The 20,920-nt window shown below is 37.1% G+C and overlaps 1 protein-coding gene across 4 annotated transcripts in view; it reads left to right on the top strand.

Annotated features, from left to right (window-relative positions):
• Positions 1–15,377, top strand: part of si:ch73-211e3.1 — a 120,036-nt gene extending 104,659 nt beyond the window's left edge. Inside the window, exons 1-5 of one of the 4 annotated variants that reach the window (XR_015495642.1) lie at positions 8,007–8,214; positions 8,387–8,515; positions 8,658–8,730; positions 10,560–12,345; positions 12,386–15,377. Coding sequence is in view for 2 of the 4 variants with exons in the window: in XM_087261003.1 (XP_087117129.1) it covers positions 8,212–8,214; positions 8,387–8,515; positions 8,658–8,730; positions 10,560–11,575 (1,221 nt within the window). In the remaining 2 variants the exon portion in view is untranslated. Of the gene's footprint in view, positions 1–7,686; positions 8,215–8,386; positions 8,516–8,657; positions 8,731–10,559 lie in introns of those variants that run through there. The other 3 variants (XR_015495640.1, XM_087261003.1, XM_087261002.1) reach the window with 3 other exon arrangements.
• Positions 15,378–20,920: the final 5,543 nt, after the last annotated feature.

Below are 20,920 nucleotides of genomic sequence, written 5' to 3' on the forward strand. Positions count from 1 at the left end.
GTATATGATACATATATAAATTTACATATCTATGTAAAAAATGTTGGTATAGTTTAGTTTTTATGTATGTGTGTATCATAATGTATCATAAATGTAATGCGTATCTCAAAACAAACTTTAATTTGGAATTAGATTAATCTTTGCCCAGCACTAGTATAAATAATAATTATTATTATAATATTATGCTTTTTATAATATTGTCCATCTCTCTCGCTATCACACATGTTTATATGCTTGATTAAATGAACTAAAAAATCAGAGGAACGATAGAGGTTATATATATTTTTGAATTATTCACATGTACGTAATATACAGCTGAAGTCACAATTATTAGCCTCCTTTTTCTAAATATTCCCTGAATGATGTTTAACAGAGCAAAAAATTTTTACAGTATTTCCTGTAATATTCTTTTTTCAAGAGAAAGTTTTGTTTGTTTTATTTCAGGCCCAATAAACAGTTCTTATTTTAAAAAAATAAATAAATAAAAATTTTTAAGGTCAGAATTATTAGCTCCATTAAGCAATAATTTTTTTTCGATTGTCTACAGAACAAACCACTGTTATACTTGCCTAATTATCCTAACATGCCTAGTTAACCTAATTAACCTAGTTAGGCCTTTTTGATGTCAATTTAAGCTGTATAGAAGTGTTTTGAAAATATCTAGTCAAATATTATTTACTGTCATCATGGCAAAGATAAAATAAATCAGTTATTAGAAATAAGTTATTAAAATTATTATATTTAGAAATGTGTTGAAGAAATCTTCTCTCTGTTAAACAGAAATTGAGGGGGGAAAATAAACAAACAGGGGGGCTAGTAGTTCAGGGGGGGAGCTAAAAATTCTGACTTCAACTGGATGTATATGTACATTTTATTTTAAACAAATTTCTTTAATTGTCTTAGGTTTAACACTGTGTGCAGCTCTTACTCTCAGATGCACATATTGCTGTATATGCACATATAAATAAGGATACGCATATTAAATTTCGCCAGAGATTATCGATTCAAATCTCATCGTCAGTATGCAATCTTGAGATATATGTTGGTTCACTGTGTTGGTGGTCAGCTCTCATTGCTCTAACCTCAAGGCAATAGATGTGTGTACACTTGCAGGTTATTGTGCAGATAAAAACAGCAGTTAAAGTCACTGGACAGTTGGACTCCTGCCAGCTCTAGGAAACCATACACAACTCTGGCCCACTTTATCTTCACTTCACTCTCTTTCTGACTCACATCCGCTTCCATTATCCACTGCACTTTCTAATTCTACCCAATTTTGCACAAGTTATGTGCTCGTCTTTCCTGGCTTTCTGCTCACTTCATTCACTTCCTCAGTTGTAAGCTTTCCCTGTTTCTCTGTTCCTCCCCCTCGCTCCAATCCCAGCAAGGTCACTTAGAGTTGCATGACAAAGCGACTTCACTGACATTCAACAACAACCTCTCTCTCTCTCTCTCTCTGCCTCTCTGTCTCTCTCTCTCTCTCTTTCCCTATAGTCCTGCAATGCTGCTTCTCAAACATTTCTTATAGCAATTAAAGCCTGAGAAAAGGACCTAAATAAATTAGATTTTTTTTGGTGGCAAATAAAATCCTTAGTCTTTGGGGTCCTTGTATATATTTCACTTTTTGAGATTAGATAAGATTCAAATTTATTGTCATTACATATGTACAAGTATAAGGCAACGAAATGCAGTTTAGGTCAAACCAGGAGTGCAATAGCAGCAAGTGCAGGTTATAAAAGTATATAGATTGCAACTATAAAAAAAAAACTATGGTGATATTTACAGATGGATGTACTATGAATATATATATATATATATATATATATATATATATATATATATATATATATATATATATATATATATATATATATATATATATATATATATATATATATATATATAGGTTGCTATTAATAATCAGGGTATGCAGATACACAGTTGAAGTAAGAATTATTAGCTCCCCTGTTTTTAGCAGAGAGAAGATTTGTTTTCAACACATTTTTTAAACATAAAGACACTTCTATACAGCTTAAAGTGGCATTTAAAGGCTTAACTAGGTTAATTTGGGTAATTAGGCAGGTTAGGGTAATTAGGTGGGTTATTGTATAACGGTGGTTTGTTCTGTAGACTATCGAAAAAATATATAGCTTAAAAAGGCTAATGATTTTGACCTTCGAATTATTTAAAAAAAATTAAAACTGCTTTTATTCTAAAAAATAAATAAATAAATTAAAAATAAGACTTTCTCCAGAAGAAAAAGTAATATTAGACATACTGTGAAATTTTCCATGGTCTATTAAACATCGTTTGGGAAATATTTAAAAAAGAAAAAAAATCAAAGAGGGGCTCGTAATTCTGACTACAACTGCATGTGAACATAATTACAAATGTATATGTACAGTGGACATGTACAATTCAAGATAAATTAGTGCAGTGTAGTGTAATTCAATGAATATGTGCAACTTTAAATGTGCAAATATTAAATAGTACAGTGATTATGGGGAGTATAAGTTATGAGGAGAGTGCGGGGTGTATGGGGGCCAAAACTTAAGTTAGTGTTGCTGTTTGAGCAACATTTAATGCCCAAAGCTCAATGCAAAGGTCAATTTTTTTACTGCCCACTTTCACACTGATGGGTGTTTTTAGCTTCTGTATTTTTATATAAGGACATGGACATATCGATAGAAATGCTGAATTTCACTTTGCAGTCATTTTTATTAGATAAAACAGTTTCAATTAAATGTCATCGTAATGTCCAATTAAATGTAATTGCAGCTTTTTGTTTACTAAAATTGACAAACAAACAAATAATTTAGCAATATTAATAACAAAAATTAATTATAAAAATTCCTTACATTTATATAGCGATTTTTCTGGACACTCAAAGCACTATACACATATAGGGGGGAATCTCCTCATCCACCACCAGAATGCAGCATTCACCTGGATAATGCAACGGCAGCCATATTGCACCAGACCGCAGACCGCACACCACACACCACACACCCGACGATTGGTGGAGAAGAGACAGAGTGATGAAGCTAAATATGATTTGGGGGTGGTTAGGAGGCCATGATGGACAGAGGCCAGTGGGCAAATTTGACTAGGATGTAGGGGTTGAACCCCGAATCTTTTTCGAAAGACTTCCTGGGATTTTTAACGAACACACGAGAGTCGGGATCTTGGTTTAACATCTCATATGAAAGACGGCACTCAAAGAGCAGTAGAGTCCCTGTCACTATACTAGGGCGTTAGACCCACACAGACCACAGTTTGGGTGCCCCCTGCTGGTTGCACTAACACCACTTCCGGCAGCAAACTAGCTTTTCCATGAGGACTCCCATCCAGGTACTGACCGGGTACAGGCCTGCTTCGCTTCAGCGGGCGACTATGTAAGAGTTGCAGAGAACAAGCTGCCGGTAGCACTTTAAAGTAACTTTAACAATCAACACCAAAAACAAAAAATAATAATAATAAAAGGATTACTTTTAAATTACAAATAAAACTCAAAATACTATTCTAAAAAGATTTAATAACTAATTAATATAAATCAGCTTAATGTATAGGTTTATAAAAACATAAAAAACTATAAAGACCCTAATCTGATGACAAACGCAAGGTCGTACATGCTTACTCTGGGTTTTAGCCATAGAAGATATTTTCATGCTCAGCAGCATTCAAATGCATAATTGGTTTCATTCCTCTTCACTTTGACATAAGGTAATTATGTCTCTCTTATGTGGTTTAGGGCTTTTTAAGACCTGGTTATCATCGTTATCCCTTTAAATAACTTTTACGTTATCATTATTTAACTTACATTTGATAGTTGATAAATTCCAACTTATATACTGTAAAAAAAGCATAAGTCCTGAATCAAATTAACCCAGAGTCAATTGAACTTATGTTAAACTGGCTTAAAACAGCTTGCATAGCTTATAAAATTAAGTTACAACATGATTAGCGTAGTTTAATGAGTTACAATAAACTAAAAACATGCTTTCGTGATTTATTGATCATACACTCAGAAATAAAGGTACAGCTGTCACTGGAGCAGCACCTTTTCAAAGGATACATATTTGTACCTGAAGGGTCCATAATGGTACTTCAAAGGTACTTTATAGGTACATTTGGGCACAAAAATGCACCTTCGAGGTACCACTGTGGACTGTTTGGGTACAAATATGTATCTTTTGAAAAGGTACTGCCCCAATGGCAGCCCCTGTACCTTTATTTTTGAGAGTGTTTACTTTTTGTGCAGTGTAGGTATTTTGCATTTGTAAATGAAAAGTTTTATTGTAGTCTTTGTTCCTTTTTAATAGTAATTTGTCATTGCACTTATTTTGCAATGCAAATACAATGCATACCGCAATGAGAGAGAGAGAGAGAGAGAGAGAGAGAGAGAGAGAGAGAGAGAGAGAGAGAGAGAGAGAGAGAATTTACATTTCTTTTTCCAGCCCGATGGATTTGACAGGGTTAAGCATATCTCTCGTTCTTTGTTACCGTCTTGTACGCACAGGAACGGCTGCTTTCTGTTCGACAACAAAGGCAGCGGATTGCTTTGATAACCTCTGCTGCTGTGATATCTAATCTATTAAATGCACGCTGAAATGTGAGTTGCATGAAAAGCTGAGTGCGCGCGCGGAGCGGAAAGGGGAGGCGGTTTGACGGACTGCTTCACTCGAAACCTGCGTGTGTCGCTGGAGGCTCTGGAAAGAAAGCTCGAGGTGTAACTCAGGACAAGGGGAAGGTGGGGGGAAAAGAAAAGAAAGGCCGTCACTCTTGTCGAGGGCATAATCGGAAACGCTGTTTAACTTGGCGAGCTCTGCCGGATAACGCGCGAGCTGCTTCCTGACCGACTGTATATTCACAAATGACTGCTGCTAATGAGCATACTAATAATTTATGTTTATCAATACATTTGGCTGAGTGGGTACACAGCAGACATTTTTTCTTGATCGATAAAGAGAGTAGACAGAAGCTCAGCGTAAACTCCTGAGGAGAATCAAGCGATTAAATAAGCTGATAGTAGTGTTTTTGTTTAGCGCTGTGAGAGTGCGCATGCGCCACCTAGCGTTCACCACGAGGTAAAACTCGTTTAAATGAAGGGTTTTTATTCATCCCTCTCTGTTGGATTTGTGAGAAGAGGCGCTGATTATTATGCTAATCAGCTCTCCGTTTTCTTTCCGTGGGGTTTATAAAGCATTTGAGATACTGATGTAACATTCTTTTTCAAAGGATATCTAGTTATCTTCAGGACTGATGCTAGTAAAGGAATCTATGTCAGTGAAAGTGTGAAGAAATATAATAATAATAAGCAGACTGGAATTTTGCTTGCTTGGAAACTCAAACACAAACAATAATACATAGCAGGTTTAAACGACTTCAATATAAATGGTTAATGAGAATGTATATAACCCTGGATACGCTTTTTCTGCTAATATTCCAGATGTGTGCTAAATGTTTAGAGCACAGGTGTCAAACTCAGTTCCAAAAGGGCCACAGCTCTGCACAGTTTAGTTCCAACCCTAATTAAACACACCTGATCAAACTAATTGAGTCCTTCAGGCTTGTTTGAAACCTACAGGTAAGTGTATTGGAGCAGGGTTGGAACTAAACTGTGCAGGGCTTCGGCCCTCCAGGAATTGAGTTTGACACCCCTGGTTTAGAGGATAAAGGTAAGATATCACTACCTCTGGAAATGTCCTAAAATACAAAAGTTTTGGAACGCGATAATTGAGTGTATGTCCGACATGTTTAATATTAAAATCTCTTTAAATGTCAAGCTCTGTATTCTTGGTTTATGGAATTTTTTGGAAAGACAAAAATTTTGGATTTGGTTTTCTTCAATCTAGAAGGGCTAATGTATTATGCTGGAAACACTCGTTTATAGAATTTTGGGTAAAAAATATTGAATGGTATTGGACTGGAGAGACTAATTTATATCATCAAAGACAAGCAGAAGGACTTTGACTGTTTTTTTATTGTATTAAAGTTTTTTTCTTGTTTTTTATTTTGTCATTATCTATTTTTCAATGTTTTAAATCATTATTTTGATTTATTTATTTTTTATTTTTTTCATTTTCTTATTTTATTCATTTATTTTATTATTTGTTTTTTGTGTGTATTTTGAATGTGTATGTGTATAATAGAAGGATGTGGATGTGTGCAGTTTTTTATGCTACATTTTTATTGTATGCCTCTTTGATGGTGGGGGGGGGGATCAATAATCATATTTAGGGAAAAAAATAATAATGAAATATTATTCTTTTATTACGTTTATTTAGCAGCATTGTCTGCATGTGTAACTGTTTAAATCAAACAGTAGTAAAGAAGTAGCAGATGCAAGAGTTACAAATCGAAGTTTCTTAATGGGATAGTTCAGCCAATAATGAAAATATACTCACCATTTCCTCTCCCTCAAGTAGTTCTAAACCTTTGCATTTCTGCTTTCTGTTGAACACAAAAGAAAATATCTTGAAGAAAGCTGAAAACCTCTAACCATTGACACAGGGTGTCCACGGGGTCTTAACATGTCTTAAATTTCAAAAAGTACATTTTAGGCCTTGAAATATTGTGTTGTGTGTCTTAATTCATTTTAAACAGGTCTTAATTTTCCTATGTCCTAGTAAAGCCCACATGTGGACGTCCGACATCCATCCAATTACCAACAATCCATTTTTAATAAAACTTTTTTTATTTATTTAAGTTTATATTAAATATTTGTCTTGCAAAGAGATGCCATTTACAATAGCTGTTAGACATGTCTCCCTTAAATCAGGGAAAGAAAACTAAAATTAAACAGTTCCTCGTGATAATAACAGAGCAATATATCCCTTTACATTGTCTTCCATTCATACAAAAATTATTACAAAAGTAAGAGGAGTAGACATAATATTTATAAATAGGCATGACACTTAAGGTTTTTTAACAAAAGGCATTAGGTTGAATAGAATTATACTCAATCAATTTGGCCCAAAAGCCAACAAATATATATGTTTGATTGTTTATGCAATTGCCTCCACAATAAATATGCCTTTAACATTGTTAAACTTAAGATTTGTTTTTAAAAAGTATGTCACTAAGAGATTATTACATTTAGTGCTAAGTAAAAAACATTCATTGGCCCAACTAAACCGTTAGAAATATATAGTGTTTAGTCCTGCACAAGTCAAAAATTTCATTCATAATGGTCTTAAAAGCATCTTAAATTTGACTGGATGAAACCTGCAGAACCCCTTCGATATCTGCATTGTAGGAAAAACAAATGTGGAAGTCAAAGGTTGCTGGTTTCCATCTTTAAAATAATACATTTGTGTTTAACAGAAGAAAGAAACTCAGAAAGGTTTTGAACAAGTGAAAGGCAAGTAAAAGATGACATTATTCTCAGTTTTGGCTGAACTATCCATTTAATGGCAAACAGAATTTTCCACAGATGATTCTCAAGCACAACACAACCAACAAAAGCATCCAAAGCGGCTCTTCATTCCTGCTTGCACATACCCAAGCGCTGGATCAATATCCATTACCAGCACTAGTGCTGCAGACAAGCCATTCATTTCCACTGCAAAGCACCACGATATTCCCCCTGGGAAGCGGTTTCACCACCCTGCCTGCTACAAGCAAAGATGATTACACCAGATTCATGCTAGGAGTGTCTGTTAGTGCCTCAGATTACCTCTGCTTGTTCTCGAAGCGTGATATCAGCGATGCTAAGCACATGTAGTTAAAGATATAATTGAATTCACGCAACATAACAAACCCAGTAATTTCATTTGGTGTTTGTGTCTTCATGACGTGAAGCAGATTGTTGTGTTCTTGCCATGCCAGACTTGGAGCAGTTATCTCTTCACGTCTTCATAATGGTCTGTGATTAATGTTCCACTCCGGTTACGCATGAGTGCGAGGTGTTTTCAGGATTCGGATGGGAGTTTGGAGGGAAGAGGGTGGGGAGCGTTTCTTCTGTGGGAATGGGGAATATGGGAATGCCTTAGCTGGACTGTTTCGGGCGGAGGGGTGCATTCAGACAAAGCCAACAAAAACAAACGTCCGCGGCTCTGGGAAGGCAGGGTCTGGTCTGAATCCTCGGTGGTTATTTACAGATGTTTACGACTTTGCTAGGGAAAGGAGCCCTGTCGGAACATGTGGGCTTGGTTGAGATGACCTTTTTAGCGGTGTCGGGTTACACTGAATGGCGTCACATCTTTGATCATGGTGAGATTATGCGTAGTTGGTTACATTTGTTTGTGTGGGTCAAGTGAAGGTGAGATCACGTCTGTGTGAAGAAGATGACGGCTGTTGTTTTGACTCATTTGAACTTTAAAACGTGGAAGTTTGTAACTGAGTGCAGGTTTAGTAATCCTCTTTGTTTTTTTGTCTGTTTTAGGATCAAGGGCCAGGAATGGTACCTCATCTTCAGGAGCCTCCGTCAGCAGTGCCACGGCAGCCCCAGGGCAGCAACTACAACATGATGCTGAAGAATCAACTAATAAACAAACAGCTTCAACAGCAACAAGTCAGTGTTCAAACTTCACGTTGAATGCCTCGTGCTGTTATTGATGCTTTGGTGTCTGAATGGCCATTTGTTTTGCACCTACTTGTGGAGTAGAATTAGCTTGCTTGAATTAAGTTAATGTGTTGTTGTTTGATTCTTAAAGGAAAAGCAAAGGCAACTGGAGCAAATGAATGGAGGGCATATCACAGACTGCCAACAGGTGGCACCATTTCAAGGTACAGAAAAATCACTCCACCTTCAACTAGTCATTTTCCATAAACGTTTAGTGAACACTGAGTCTCATTCTTTGTTTTTGCATTAAATCTGCATACATTTTCCTTTGGAAAAAGTTTTTTTTTTGGAATGAACTGAAAACATACAAGCTTAATGCACAGGGAGCATTCATAACAAATTGTTGTAAGTTTCTTTAATATATATATATATATATATATATATATATATATATATATATATATATATATATATATATATATATATATTATTAATTAGACATGTAAACACTGACTCTAAATGTTACAAATAACTAATAATAAATTAAAGCCTAGAAGCCTAGAAATATTAATATTATTTCACAGTGGCTATAAAGAATGTGAGTGTCACCTAATGACAGGCACAGATTGGGAATTCAGAAGCCCCTGAGCACAATGTCCTGTAGGCCCCCTACCTAGTCGCACCTCTATAGTTGAATTAGAAAATTAATTAAGGGTAATATAATATTTTTTTAATAAAATGAATCTATAATGTATTGCCCACTTTTTTTTAAATAAATGAAATACAGTACATATATTTCTAGTCTACAAAGATTTAACTTATTTTTAAAGCATTTAAAGCAAACTTTGAAAAAAAAAATACTAATACATTTAGTGAAAATTAATGGATTTTAATATACTTGTTTCAGTTCACTAAAACAGTACTACAAATTCATATTTAAGGGTATTTTTAATGTATATCTTCTACTAACTTGTAATGCATATGATTTGGATAGAACACCTTTCCAATCCAGTTCTATAAAATCAGAGTCCTCCATAATACAAACACTTGCCTACTTGTCTTCCTCGTGATGAAGAGTAGGCAAAATCTAATATGTAGTGGGGGGAAAAAAGAAGAATGTGTTCATCAGACACTGGATTCGAACCGGGTTCATGATCGATTGATCGATGTAGCCGTACGCTTAACGAGCTACTCCACACGCGTCGCTGTTTGTTGCACTCTTTAGTTATGTTGTCTCTGTCAATCAAACAATGATTGGCGTGAATCACTTAGCTAGTTTATTCCCACGAGGTGCCACTTAGCCTAAACAGACACTCCCCAACCCACCCACCCCAACCCTCACTGGGGCCCCAAGTGTGCATGGGTGTGCCCATAGTGCTCATTGGTTAATCCGGCCATGCTTATTGACAATAGAATTAAACAACATATCTGTGTCAGTAAACCAGTTATTAACTAGTAATGTCCAGTGTCAGTTATATAAAAAATGCTAGGTTGTTTCAACCCAAATTTGGGTAAATTATGGACAAACCCAATGATTGTGTTAATTTTGCAAATTACATTTTTATCCCATTGCTTTGGTAGGTCTCAGATTTGAGTTAAAACATTCATTAATTAATTTTCTTGTCGGCTTAGTCCCTTTATTAATCTGGGGTCGCCACAGCGGAATGAACCCCCAACTTATCCAGCAAGTTTTCCAGCCGCAACCCATCTCTGGGAAACACACGCATTCGCACACACACTCATATACTACGAACAATTTAGCCTAACCAATTCACCTGTACCGCATGTCTTTGGACTGTGGGGGAAACCGGAGCACCCGGAGGTAACCCACGCGAAGGGTGGGAGAACATGCAAACTCCACACAGAAACGCCAACTGAGCCGAGGTTCGAACCAGCGACCTTCTTGCTGTGAGGCGACAGCACTACCTACTGCACCACTGCCTCGCCCCTGAGTTAAAACAATCTGTCATTTTTATAGAGTGAGCAGCTGCAGTCGTGGTGTGATTTAAATTAATTAATTCATGCGTTAATTACTTTTTGTTCTGTCTTGCAGGTCCAGGTCGACCGCTTCCTCCAGAGTGTTACCCTATGGGGGCTCCTCAACAGCCAAATTCTGCCATGCTTTCCCATACCGGCCCTTTACCCACAAACCGAATGGGTTTGTCCTCCGGCTCGGTGTCCCAGATGGGCCCATCAGTAGGAGTGTACATGTGCAGCAAAGGCTCAAAACAGCCCCTCTGCCACCCGTCACAAGACTTTGGGATGACGATGCAGCCGGGCCAGGGCATGATGGGAATGGGTGGCCCTCCACGTCAGCCACTACACCCAGCTCATGCAGTAACCCGACCAGGAATGCCGTGTCCAACCCTTGCAGGTGGTCCTGTGCCGACCCACCACTTACGTCAGGCACTGCACCAAGGTGGAGCTCTTCCGTCACGTATGATGTTCCCTTCACAGCAGCAGTCAGCATCACAGTCTCAGCTCTGGCAGCACCAACAAGGAGTGCAAGCACATATGGACCCTGCGACTCACCAACACCCCTTCCCCGCAGGAGGAGCTCCACCGGGATGTGGCGGTCCTCAGTTTCCACAGAGGTCTGGAATGGCAGGTTTGCCAGCCAACTTCCCTGGCTCCCGTCCTCCTCCTAATCAGGTAGTCCCTGGTTTGGTTGGTCGACCGGAGCAGAAGATGCCCACCGCCCAGCCTCTATCCTCCATGTCCCAACAGAGTCTCAGAATGAGAGGTCCGCTCTCCTCTCTTGCCATCATGAAGCCAGGAGGTCCATCCATGATGCACACAGCTCATGGCATGGCCCCTCCCAGCTATCAGACTGCTTCTGCTGGGAAGCACTGTTTACCGCAGGGCTACAACCCCGGACACAAGCTGCCCTCCTATGACTACACACCACAGCATCAGAGCAATGGGGCAATGCCCGGCGGGTTACAAGGCCCCGGAGGAGGTGGAGGTGGGGAGGTGGACTTCATAGACACTCTGGTGGGCAACAATGAAGACTGGCTGAACAATCTCACCATGATTGATGAATATCTTGAGCAAAATCATAGGGACTGATCAAGGGCTTCCTAGGTTTGAAAATCACTACACACAGTGCCCACACGGGGGCGTCACTCTGTAAAGGTGCATTCACACCAAGAACAATAACTATGATGGCAACTATATGGCGTCCACACCAGAAGACAACAGAATGTCCATGTACTTTGTAAGGTGAATGCTGAAACAGAAAGAGTCCATTCTGTGGTACTGCACGTGTCAAACTTGTCCATCCAGTTGAGTATACTTTGAAAGCTGTGCAGACACTGCTGTGTGTGGGACAGCAGGATGGGGGAAATGTGTGATGCACAGGCTTGACATTTAAAGGCAATTTATACTTCTGTGTCAAGTCCTTACAGTAGCTCACACTGTCGCATGCCCTTTGTCATACCCTAATTCTGTGTTCACACCAGATGCGGAATGTGTGCATAAATCACGCTATTTAAGCGTAAAAAGATGCATGAACATTTTGAGTTTATTCGCTTCATTCGCGCATCAAACTCGCTTCACAACAGCGGATTCGGCGTCATGATCGGGGATTCTGTCTGCCTGTTAAATTTAGCTTTGTTGTTAAATGGCTAACATGGATTTTATTGAGAGAGTAGCTGTGCTTTAGGAAGGATGAAAACAGCGTAGATTTGTTTGGCGCCATGTCTGAGTCCATTAGATCCATTTAGAGGTGCACCCAGCACTGTGAGTTCATAAACTTCTTTAGAAACTATACCTGGATGATGGAGCTTTCAACAGTGCTTCCGACAAAGCCGAGCCCAGTTTAATTGAGCTGTTGTCCGGTGTCGGCAAAAGGATTTTCCCTCGGGACACCAACAACAGACACTACGTCATAATCACGGCCCTACAAAAGAAAGCTTTTGATTGTTTAACGCGGCGCGAATGTCCGCTGAAGTTCAAATTTTACAACTTGAGCGGTTGATCTGTAATGTGCAATACGCATATTAAGCACATCAAACAAACAAAATGCTCAACTTGTGCCATTTCATTCACGCGAAACTGCTGCAGAATGTCTGTTCACGTTTTTGCATTGACTTAACATGTAAATCACTCGCGCTTGACGCTTCATCTGCATCTGGTGTGAACGCAGCATAAAGGCTCGTACACGCTGGGATGTTTTTCATTTGCGTTTATCTTCAGCGTTTTATGAGACGTTTTTCCAGATTCAAACCCAAGCGATTTTCACTGGCGTCAAGCAGAAGAGTATGCAAAATCACTCCTTGACGTTAAATGGCGCTAAACAACTTTAAGCTTCTGACACCCCACTTATAACACAGAAGAAGAGGAAGAGAGGAAGTTCACATGCTTGTTGTTAAAGTTACTGGTGATACGAACAAGCACGGATGGTTCAAGTAGCAAGTAGCGATGAAAAAATAATTATTGTTCACCAGTGCAATAAGCAGCTCCACGTTCATTTCGCCTCTGGGCTTCTTCTTCAATGTGCGCTCGCATTCACAGTTTTATACTTGAGCGTCTCCGAGTGCCGTTTACCGTAACTTCAGCAGCTCCGTGTACGTGAACAAAAGTGCCAACCTGATTGGACGAGAAAGTTTTGACACGGCAAGTTAAAACTAAAAATGAGCATGAGCCATTTCTTTAAAAATTACGCTTTCACGCCTTGCGTTTTGTGCGTAGGTGTGCATGATCACATTGGGGCCTTTTATTTAGTCACGAGGCGCTAAACGTCGATGGAAAACGCGAGCGAAAAGCATCCCGCTGTGCACAGGCCTTAAGGCAGACCCTGATATGCATCTCTCAAAAAATGTGACAACGATGCAGCGCGTGATTTGTGATTGGCCATCTTGGTAGTGCTGACAAGTGTGGGCAGAGCTAAGAGCCATGAGAGCAAAAGGAGGCTAGTTGCGCGAGTACTTAACAAGCGACTTTTTGCATTTATTTTGTGACTAAAATGTGAGTTTGAGCTACAGTAGCATTGCATTAATTTCCAGTATGGAATCTCCACTGCATACTAGTGTTTTGGAAGTGCTATTGCAGAGCAACATGGACAGAATGCAGAAGTATAAATGCACACTACTGCTGCTTACAAGGTATGGGGCGTGGGGTAGAGCGATCACTCGACGCAGAAGTATAAATGTTCAATGGTTTTAACGTAAAACAAAACAAATTAAATGGTTTGATTTAGAAGACTTATTCCCACTATGTTGTGCATTACACTTTCTCCCATTCATATTACAATGAATGTACCGTCAAGGTGCAAGCTGTTTAACCTTCAGAGGATTCTGATCGGCAGGATTGTAAGAATGTTACCAATCACATTACATTCCCACATCACAGTGTATACTTCAGGATGCTTATAAAGTTTATAGTTATCATCATAGTTATGGTGTTTGGTGTGAACAGGTCTTAAAGTCCCCCAAGTGTTCTGGTCATGGTTAGCATTACTGATAATGTGTTGGTGGAAATGATGCACTGCTAAGCCTCACGAAATGCCATCATTAAACAGGCTAATGTTATAAGATGCCCTTTTCTTTTCTCAATTGTTGCTCTTCAAGTGCTCTTTGCGCTACAAACAGATGATATTGTGGTCATCATTAAATTAAAATGGAGTAAAACACTGATTTTGGAAAGAATGGGCTTTCCCTGGCAGTGTAAACAAGTTCTCAGTCGATTAAAGATATATTTCACACGACAAAAACAAACATTCTGTCATTGTTTACTTGCCTTTATGTCCTCTTGGCTGAAACACATTTTGAAGAGCTGTGTTTAACCATGAATTTAATGTTAATGGAGTCTGACAATATTGATTTTAGGTGAGTAAATGATGACAGAATTGTAATTTATTTTTGGGTAAGCTATTCTCTGAATGCAAAAGATCACAGTATTGTTGGCAGGCTCGTTCCAGACCAGGCAAACATCTGCAACGTCTCATTCCTGCTATTTGAAAAGCATCTCAGACTATTTCCGTGATGGACTGTTTGAGGGTATTTCAAAAGGGGGTCTCGCCCTGTACATAAAGTATTTTGTAAAATATGGTTTCTTAAAGTGTAACATACAAAAAAAAGAGAAGTACACATATTTATGCTTCTTTTCTGCTGACGGATTTCTTTGTAAATACTTACCAAAAGAGTAAATAAAACAAGAATTCAATGATGTAAAGAAATGTGTGTCACGTTGAAATTGCGAATGAAATATTTTACACTAGGAAACTCTATTGTAATTTGTATTATGCAAGACAGTATGGTTAGTCGTGAAGTAATACTATGTATTACAAAGGAGAAAAAACGTTATGTTTTTGACATAACTGGACTTCTGGTACTCCAGTCTGGCTTAAGAGGGGTTTTGTTTGGTCTTTTTAAATTGTAACGTTTGGAGTATAACGATTCTCAACATTTCATTCAGACATTAGAGCTTCTCTATCTTGTGTCATATTGCCATAGCATAATACATTTTACATTAGACACCAGTGTCCATGTAATAATGATCTGTTCCCTCTTACAAAATGAGGAGATCTTAAAGATCTTGATGTTTTCTGGACCAAGGACACTTTTCAGCAATTCTGGGAATGTTTTTTGTAAGTGCACACCAGCTACACTGAAACATCAGCCTCGATGTAGCAGAGGGATGAAAGTATATGATCACACCACCTATAATGTAATACAAGAGCAACACCTGTCACAGCAAGTGCAGAAAAAACCCACAGTCCTTTGTGCCAGAGTCTTGGGTTTCCAGTAGTTCATGACCATGTAGTTGATGCCATGAACTTTAAGACATTCTGATTCGTGATTAATTGTGATTTATTATATTTTGTCTTCATATTTTTAGATTGGGAAATAAACTGTATAAAATCGAAAAATGTCTCTTTTTTTGGTGTATATTTTGTTCTTGCTGTAAATTGTAGTTGTGTTTCCACTGGTGCTGTGACTGAAATATATAACTATGAAGAAAAATAGTAGCATCACACCTCATTTAGCTTTATGATAAAAATTGAGTTCCACACAATTCCTTCATGTTGTTTCAACCCAATTTGATTAAGTCAACCATATTGAAGCGGATTGAACAATCAAAATGAAGTTGTTCTCATTTAGCATCACGATGGCTGCAAAAATTGCAAAAAAACACCAGCTACACTGAAACAGCAGCCTCGGTGTAGCACAGAGATGAAAGAAAAAAAATATTCAAAGATGATTCCTTGGACTTAAACATTTTACGTTAACTGGTTTTAGACAATTTATATAGTCTGGATTTAAACAAAGAAATTAAGTTGAACATTACTAAATTTAATTTGTTTGTTTAAATTCAACCCATATACATTGTTTGCAACAATTTTGCAGACATAATTTTTTTCACCACCTATAACGTTACATACGAGCAACACTTGTACAGAAAAAAGTGGATTGAACTTAAAACAATGAAAAAAAAAACCTTAAAAATTGTATTGGTTCAAGACATATTAAAGAAGTAGTTTGAACAAGAAGCAAAAGTTTTTATAGTGAATGAACAATATCCTTCTGAGACTCCACCCATTGACTTGTATCCTCTGTAGTGGAAATTGTGTTTTCATAAAAATTTCTTTGATTTTTTTTTTTTTTTTTTTTGAGCCACTCTGTCAAGTCCTATTGTACTGTTCAGAGGACATCCTGGGCTTTCTAGCGTCATTGGTTGGCGGTTCATTCCATAGTGGCAAGCCTGGATTAATAAAGGGACTAAGCCAAAAAGAAAATAAAGGAATGAAACTGGAACAAAACCGGTTACTTATGTAGCATTAGATAAGATGGTAACAGAGTGATTAATGTCGAGCTGCAGCTTAAAACCCAGGATTAGTGCAAACTACACTGAAACTTAACTGGCTAGCGAGCTCATCTGGATTCATGGTACAGGCCCATGGGGAGTATTCCAGAAAGCAGGTTATGTGACATACCAGGGTAAGTTTAATAATAAGTTGATAACCTCAACTTTTGGTTCCAAAAAACAGATGTAACTTATGCACATAACCTGTAGTTCAGGTTTAGTTCACTACTACAGTATGTGTGCATGTGTTTCTTCGGCTTAGTCCCTTTATTCATCAGGGGTTGCCAAAGCGGAATGAACCACCAACTTATCCCGCATATGTTTTACACAGCGTATGCTCTACCAGCCGCAGCCCAGTACTGGGAAACATCTATACACACTCATTCACATGTACACATACAGCCAATTTAGCTCATTCAATTCACCTATAGCGCATGTCTTTGAACTGTGGGGGAAATCGAAGTACCCGGAGGAAACCCAAAGACTCGAACCAGCGACCTTTTTTGAGGCGACAGTGCTAACCACTGAGCCACTGTGTCGCCCCTGTTTCTTATATTTCTTTTATGTATTTTTGTAAATTCTTGATGAAATGCTATTATACTCAAAAAGTGACGTTTGCTGTTTGTTCAGACTACTTATTTAAAATGAGCTGAAACATAATTTTGAGGGTTTTTTGTGACAATTGTTTTATGTTAAATCCACTTAAATTTATAAAATAAGTTAACTTAATTCCTCCATGTTGTCCCAACACAAATCGATTGTGTGAAATCCAGCTTTTTTACAGAGTATAAAATAATGTTTGCATGTTCCATTATTTGTCTTGTTTAATTTCGTCTCGCATAGTGAATCTACTTTTGTTTTTGTTTTTTTTCTGTTTTTCGTAACAGGACGCTTTAAATATATTCCTTACATAACCAGCCAGCCCTTTTATAATATAAACATATATAATTCATCAAGCATGGAAGGTTTAGAGCAGGGGTGGGCAAACTCGGTCCTGGAGGGCCGGTGTCCTGCACAGTTTAACTCCAACTCTAATGAAAAACACCTGCTTATATATTTCTAGTGATCTTGAAGACACTGATTGGCATGTTCAGGTGTGTTTGATTAGAGTTGGAGCTAAACTATGCAGGACACCGGCCCTCCAGGACCGAGTTTGCCCACTCCTGATTTAGAGTGTACTTTATCTTTTCGTGTAACGTCCTATAGAAAGTATAATTCTTGTTCACAACCAAAAGGTGAAGATTGATATTATAAAATAATGTACCAATAGGGGGTGATAGGCACTAAGAATGTAACTTGCAATTCTGTTGACAATGCTTTTTAATTTTATGGTTAAGCTGACTGAACTCTCTTATAGAAGCAAGTTTGAAACTGACATACCTTGAGTATGCAAGTTTAACTTTAAGAAACTCAGAGTTCAGGGCTTATCAGATGATAAGTTAACCTTGCTTTCTGGAATACACCCTTGGGGCCTGTACCATGAAGCAGGTTTAGCAGGTTAACCTAAGTTTCAATAGCTTGCACCAATGGGTTTTTGGTACCATTATGTTAGCTGGGTTTTAACCACTAGTCTATTAATAATGAACAAAATTATAAATATATTTACAGGATTTATCTAACCCTAGATCGCATCCATAGAATATTTCCCAATTGTTCTCATTTATGTTTTGGCAATGCAACAAAATCAAACTGTTTCCATGGACTGTTTCCAAAAAATAATTGTAAAGACTTTTGCTTTGTCCCTAAAGCTATACCTTCTGAATTGTACAGTAGAACTGTGCCTTGATCGTGATAAAGAATATATATATATATATATATATATATATATATATTAAGTAATATATTTGTAACGCCGGGGGTGACACACACAACTAGAGGTAAGATCCAATAAGCAGGTTTATTCAGTGTCAAGAAAGCAATGGTCAAATCAGGAGTAAACAGTAGGCAAATCCAGAGTCGTAATCAATGTACAGGCAATGGGTCGTAAGGCAGGTGGTTAAACAGGATAACAAGGATATACAAGGCTAGGGTCTAAAACACGGAGAAACAAGACAAGGAGAAACACGTTGTAATGTCACTAGAAGCAAACAAGACTCGGCAAACATGGGTGAATGAGTGGCTTATGTAGGGTGTCTAATCAGTCTCTGAAAGTCCTCAGGTGTGCGAATGTAATCAGTCTAGATGAATGAGCAGGCGTGAGTGTGACTAGAGAGCATGTATGCATATGTAGTCCAATAGAAAGCAAAAGTGTAGTCTATGAATATGTGAGAGAACCAGCGATCTCTGGAGAATGATCGCTGGTTATCGTGATAATATTTATTACTAATCCCTAAATTAGCAATTACATTAAAATATTAACCATGAACTTTAACATATAAAGCTTTTAAAATGAGCCATGAGCTGTTTGTGAACTATTAATTTTTTTTCTTAAATATTGTTTATTCTTCATCTGAGAAATGAACTGCACTGACTTTATCAGGTGAACTGCAGCAAACTATTCTCTCATTTCTCGTGTGATTGGCCATTTGTTGCACATTATTTAACCTTATTTTATTTTGATTGTTATGATTTACCTTTATAAAGAGATTTATTTCACCTTTGGGTGCAAGAAAAGAGTAACGCAAAAAGTGTTTCACTTTCCTCTGATGATTTTTGATTCCTGTTGGCTTGTTTTACAACACAATGTTCACTAAGTTTTAATGAACATCCCAGTTTCACTTCCTTCACTGTAGCTTTTAGTGTGGTAAATAAGATAAAACATTTCTTATGTCTGGAAATCAAAAGAGAATAGTCAAATAATCAGCAAATCAAATAAAGGTTCTTTGAATTACAAGTCCAAAAATTAAGTTTTGTGTTTAATTATTTATTTATTTATTTATTTATTTATTTTATTTGTTTGTACATTTATTCTATTCTTTTCTATTCTATTCTATACTCTACTCTATTTTATTTTATTTTATTTTATTTTATTTTTTTATTTATTTTATGTATTTATTTATTTTATTTTAGCTTAGTTTTGTTTAATCCATTTTTATACTTCATCTAGCAAGAATGTTTTTTTTTTTTTAATTTTGTTTCTGACAGTTTTACTTTGACTTTTTTTTAAATGAAAACTATGTTTTATGTATGCGTATGCATCCAGCATAAAACAACTATCAAAATAAAACAATTATTTTTAATGTTTTGAAATTTAGGAGATACTGCATATGCAATTATGTCTTTTTTTTCTTTTGAACTCCTCGTGAATAGATAAATATTAATAGCAATTCATTTGACACAGTTCCTGTTATTGGGGTTTTATGGTTTTGCTTGTTTCATTTTTAGATCAGCTTGTTTTGCTTCCTTAGTGTCAGCACTGTTTCAAGCAGTTGAACATCAGAGCTATTATTACACAACAAAAGCTCAGGTCAAATCAAACTTAAAAAATCAAAAAGAATAAAAAAATATAAAACCATGCCTTCTCTTGCACAATCTGCATGGACAAAGTGATATGAAGAATCTGCCAGAAGTGGAAGAGAGAAAGAGCACATTTATATTATGGATGCTACCACTTTACTGTTTTAAATATATACACAACTTAATATTCAAGGGGAAAAGTGTAGTACTGTGTTAAATAATAATGAAAATGAGTTGTTTTACCTCAAATTTCAGCCAAACAAACAAATCTAAACATCATTTTTTACATTGTAACATTAACCCAGTGGTTGGGTTTGTCTGTATTTGAAACGATACAGCATAAGGGTTGTACTAATTAAATATTGTGAGAGGAGTGGAAGCGATAGTTGACCCAAAAATAAAAGTTCTGCCATCCACTTAATATTAATTTAATTAATTTGTTCCAAACCTGCCTGAGTTTCATTCTTCTGTTGAACACAAAGCAATACATGCTGAAGAATGCTGGAAAAACATTTCCATAGACTTCCATTTTTGTTCACTTTAAGACAATGACCCAACGTTCTCCTTACTGTTTTTTAATACCTCTTTCTTATGTTTAACAAAGAGGTAAATCCTAAACATTTAGAACCACCATCTTAGAAATAAAGGTATAAAAGCTGTCACTCTGTGTTAACTTTTTAAATGGTAAACTTTTATATCTAAAAGGCACACTTTGATACCTTAATGGTAAGCTTTTGTACATTTACGGTACTATGAGGTAAACATGTACTTAAAGGTTTAGTAATATGTACCCCAATGACAGCTTTTGCACCTTTATTTCTGTAAGTGCAGGAGTAATTGGTGAAGAAATTTTGATTCACTTTTTTCTGGTAAACCGATGGTGTTTGCACTTTCAGGCAGATTTAACAGAAATGAGCAGGAAGACCAAACACATATAATGCTGTTTGTTCATCAGACAACACTATAGGAACAGATGCAGGTTGTTTGAGCATATTAGTCAGCCTGTTTCTGACCTACAGCAGTTCTTTCCCAGCAATGTTGACTGAAAACATTACTGAAAACATGACAGAAGTCAACTGACCTGTACTGGATAATGCCACAGTTCTTTTTATTTAGTTTTAGTTTTAGTTTAATACAGTGGAAATGTCATTTATCATTGGTTGAATTGTTATTAAAACATGCTGTGTAAACACTGAAGCTTCTGACACAAAA

The sequence above is a fragment of the Danio rerio genome, chromosome 7, assembly GCF_052040795.2.
Source record: "Danio rerio strain M-AB ecotype USA chromosome 7, GRCz13ab, whole genome shotgun sequence".
Lineage (NCBI taxonomy): Eukaryota > Metazoa > Chordata > Actinopteri > Cypriniformes > Danionidae > Danio > Danio rerio.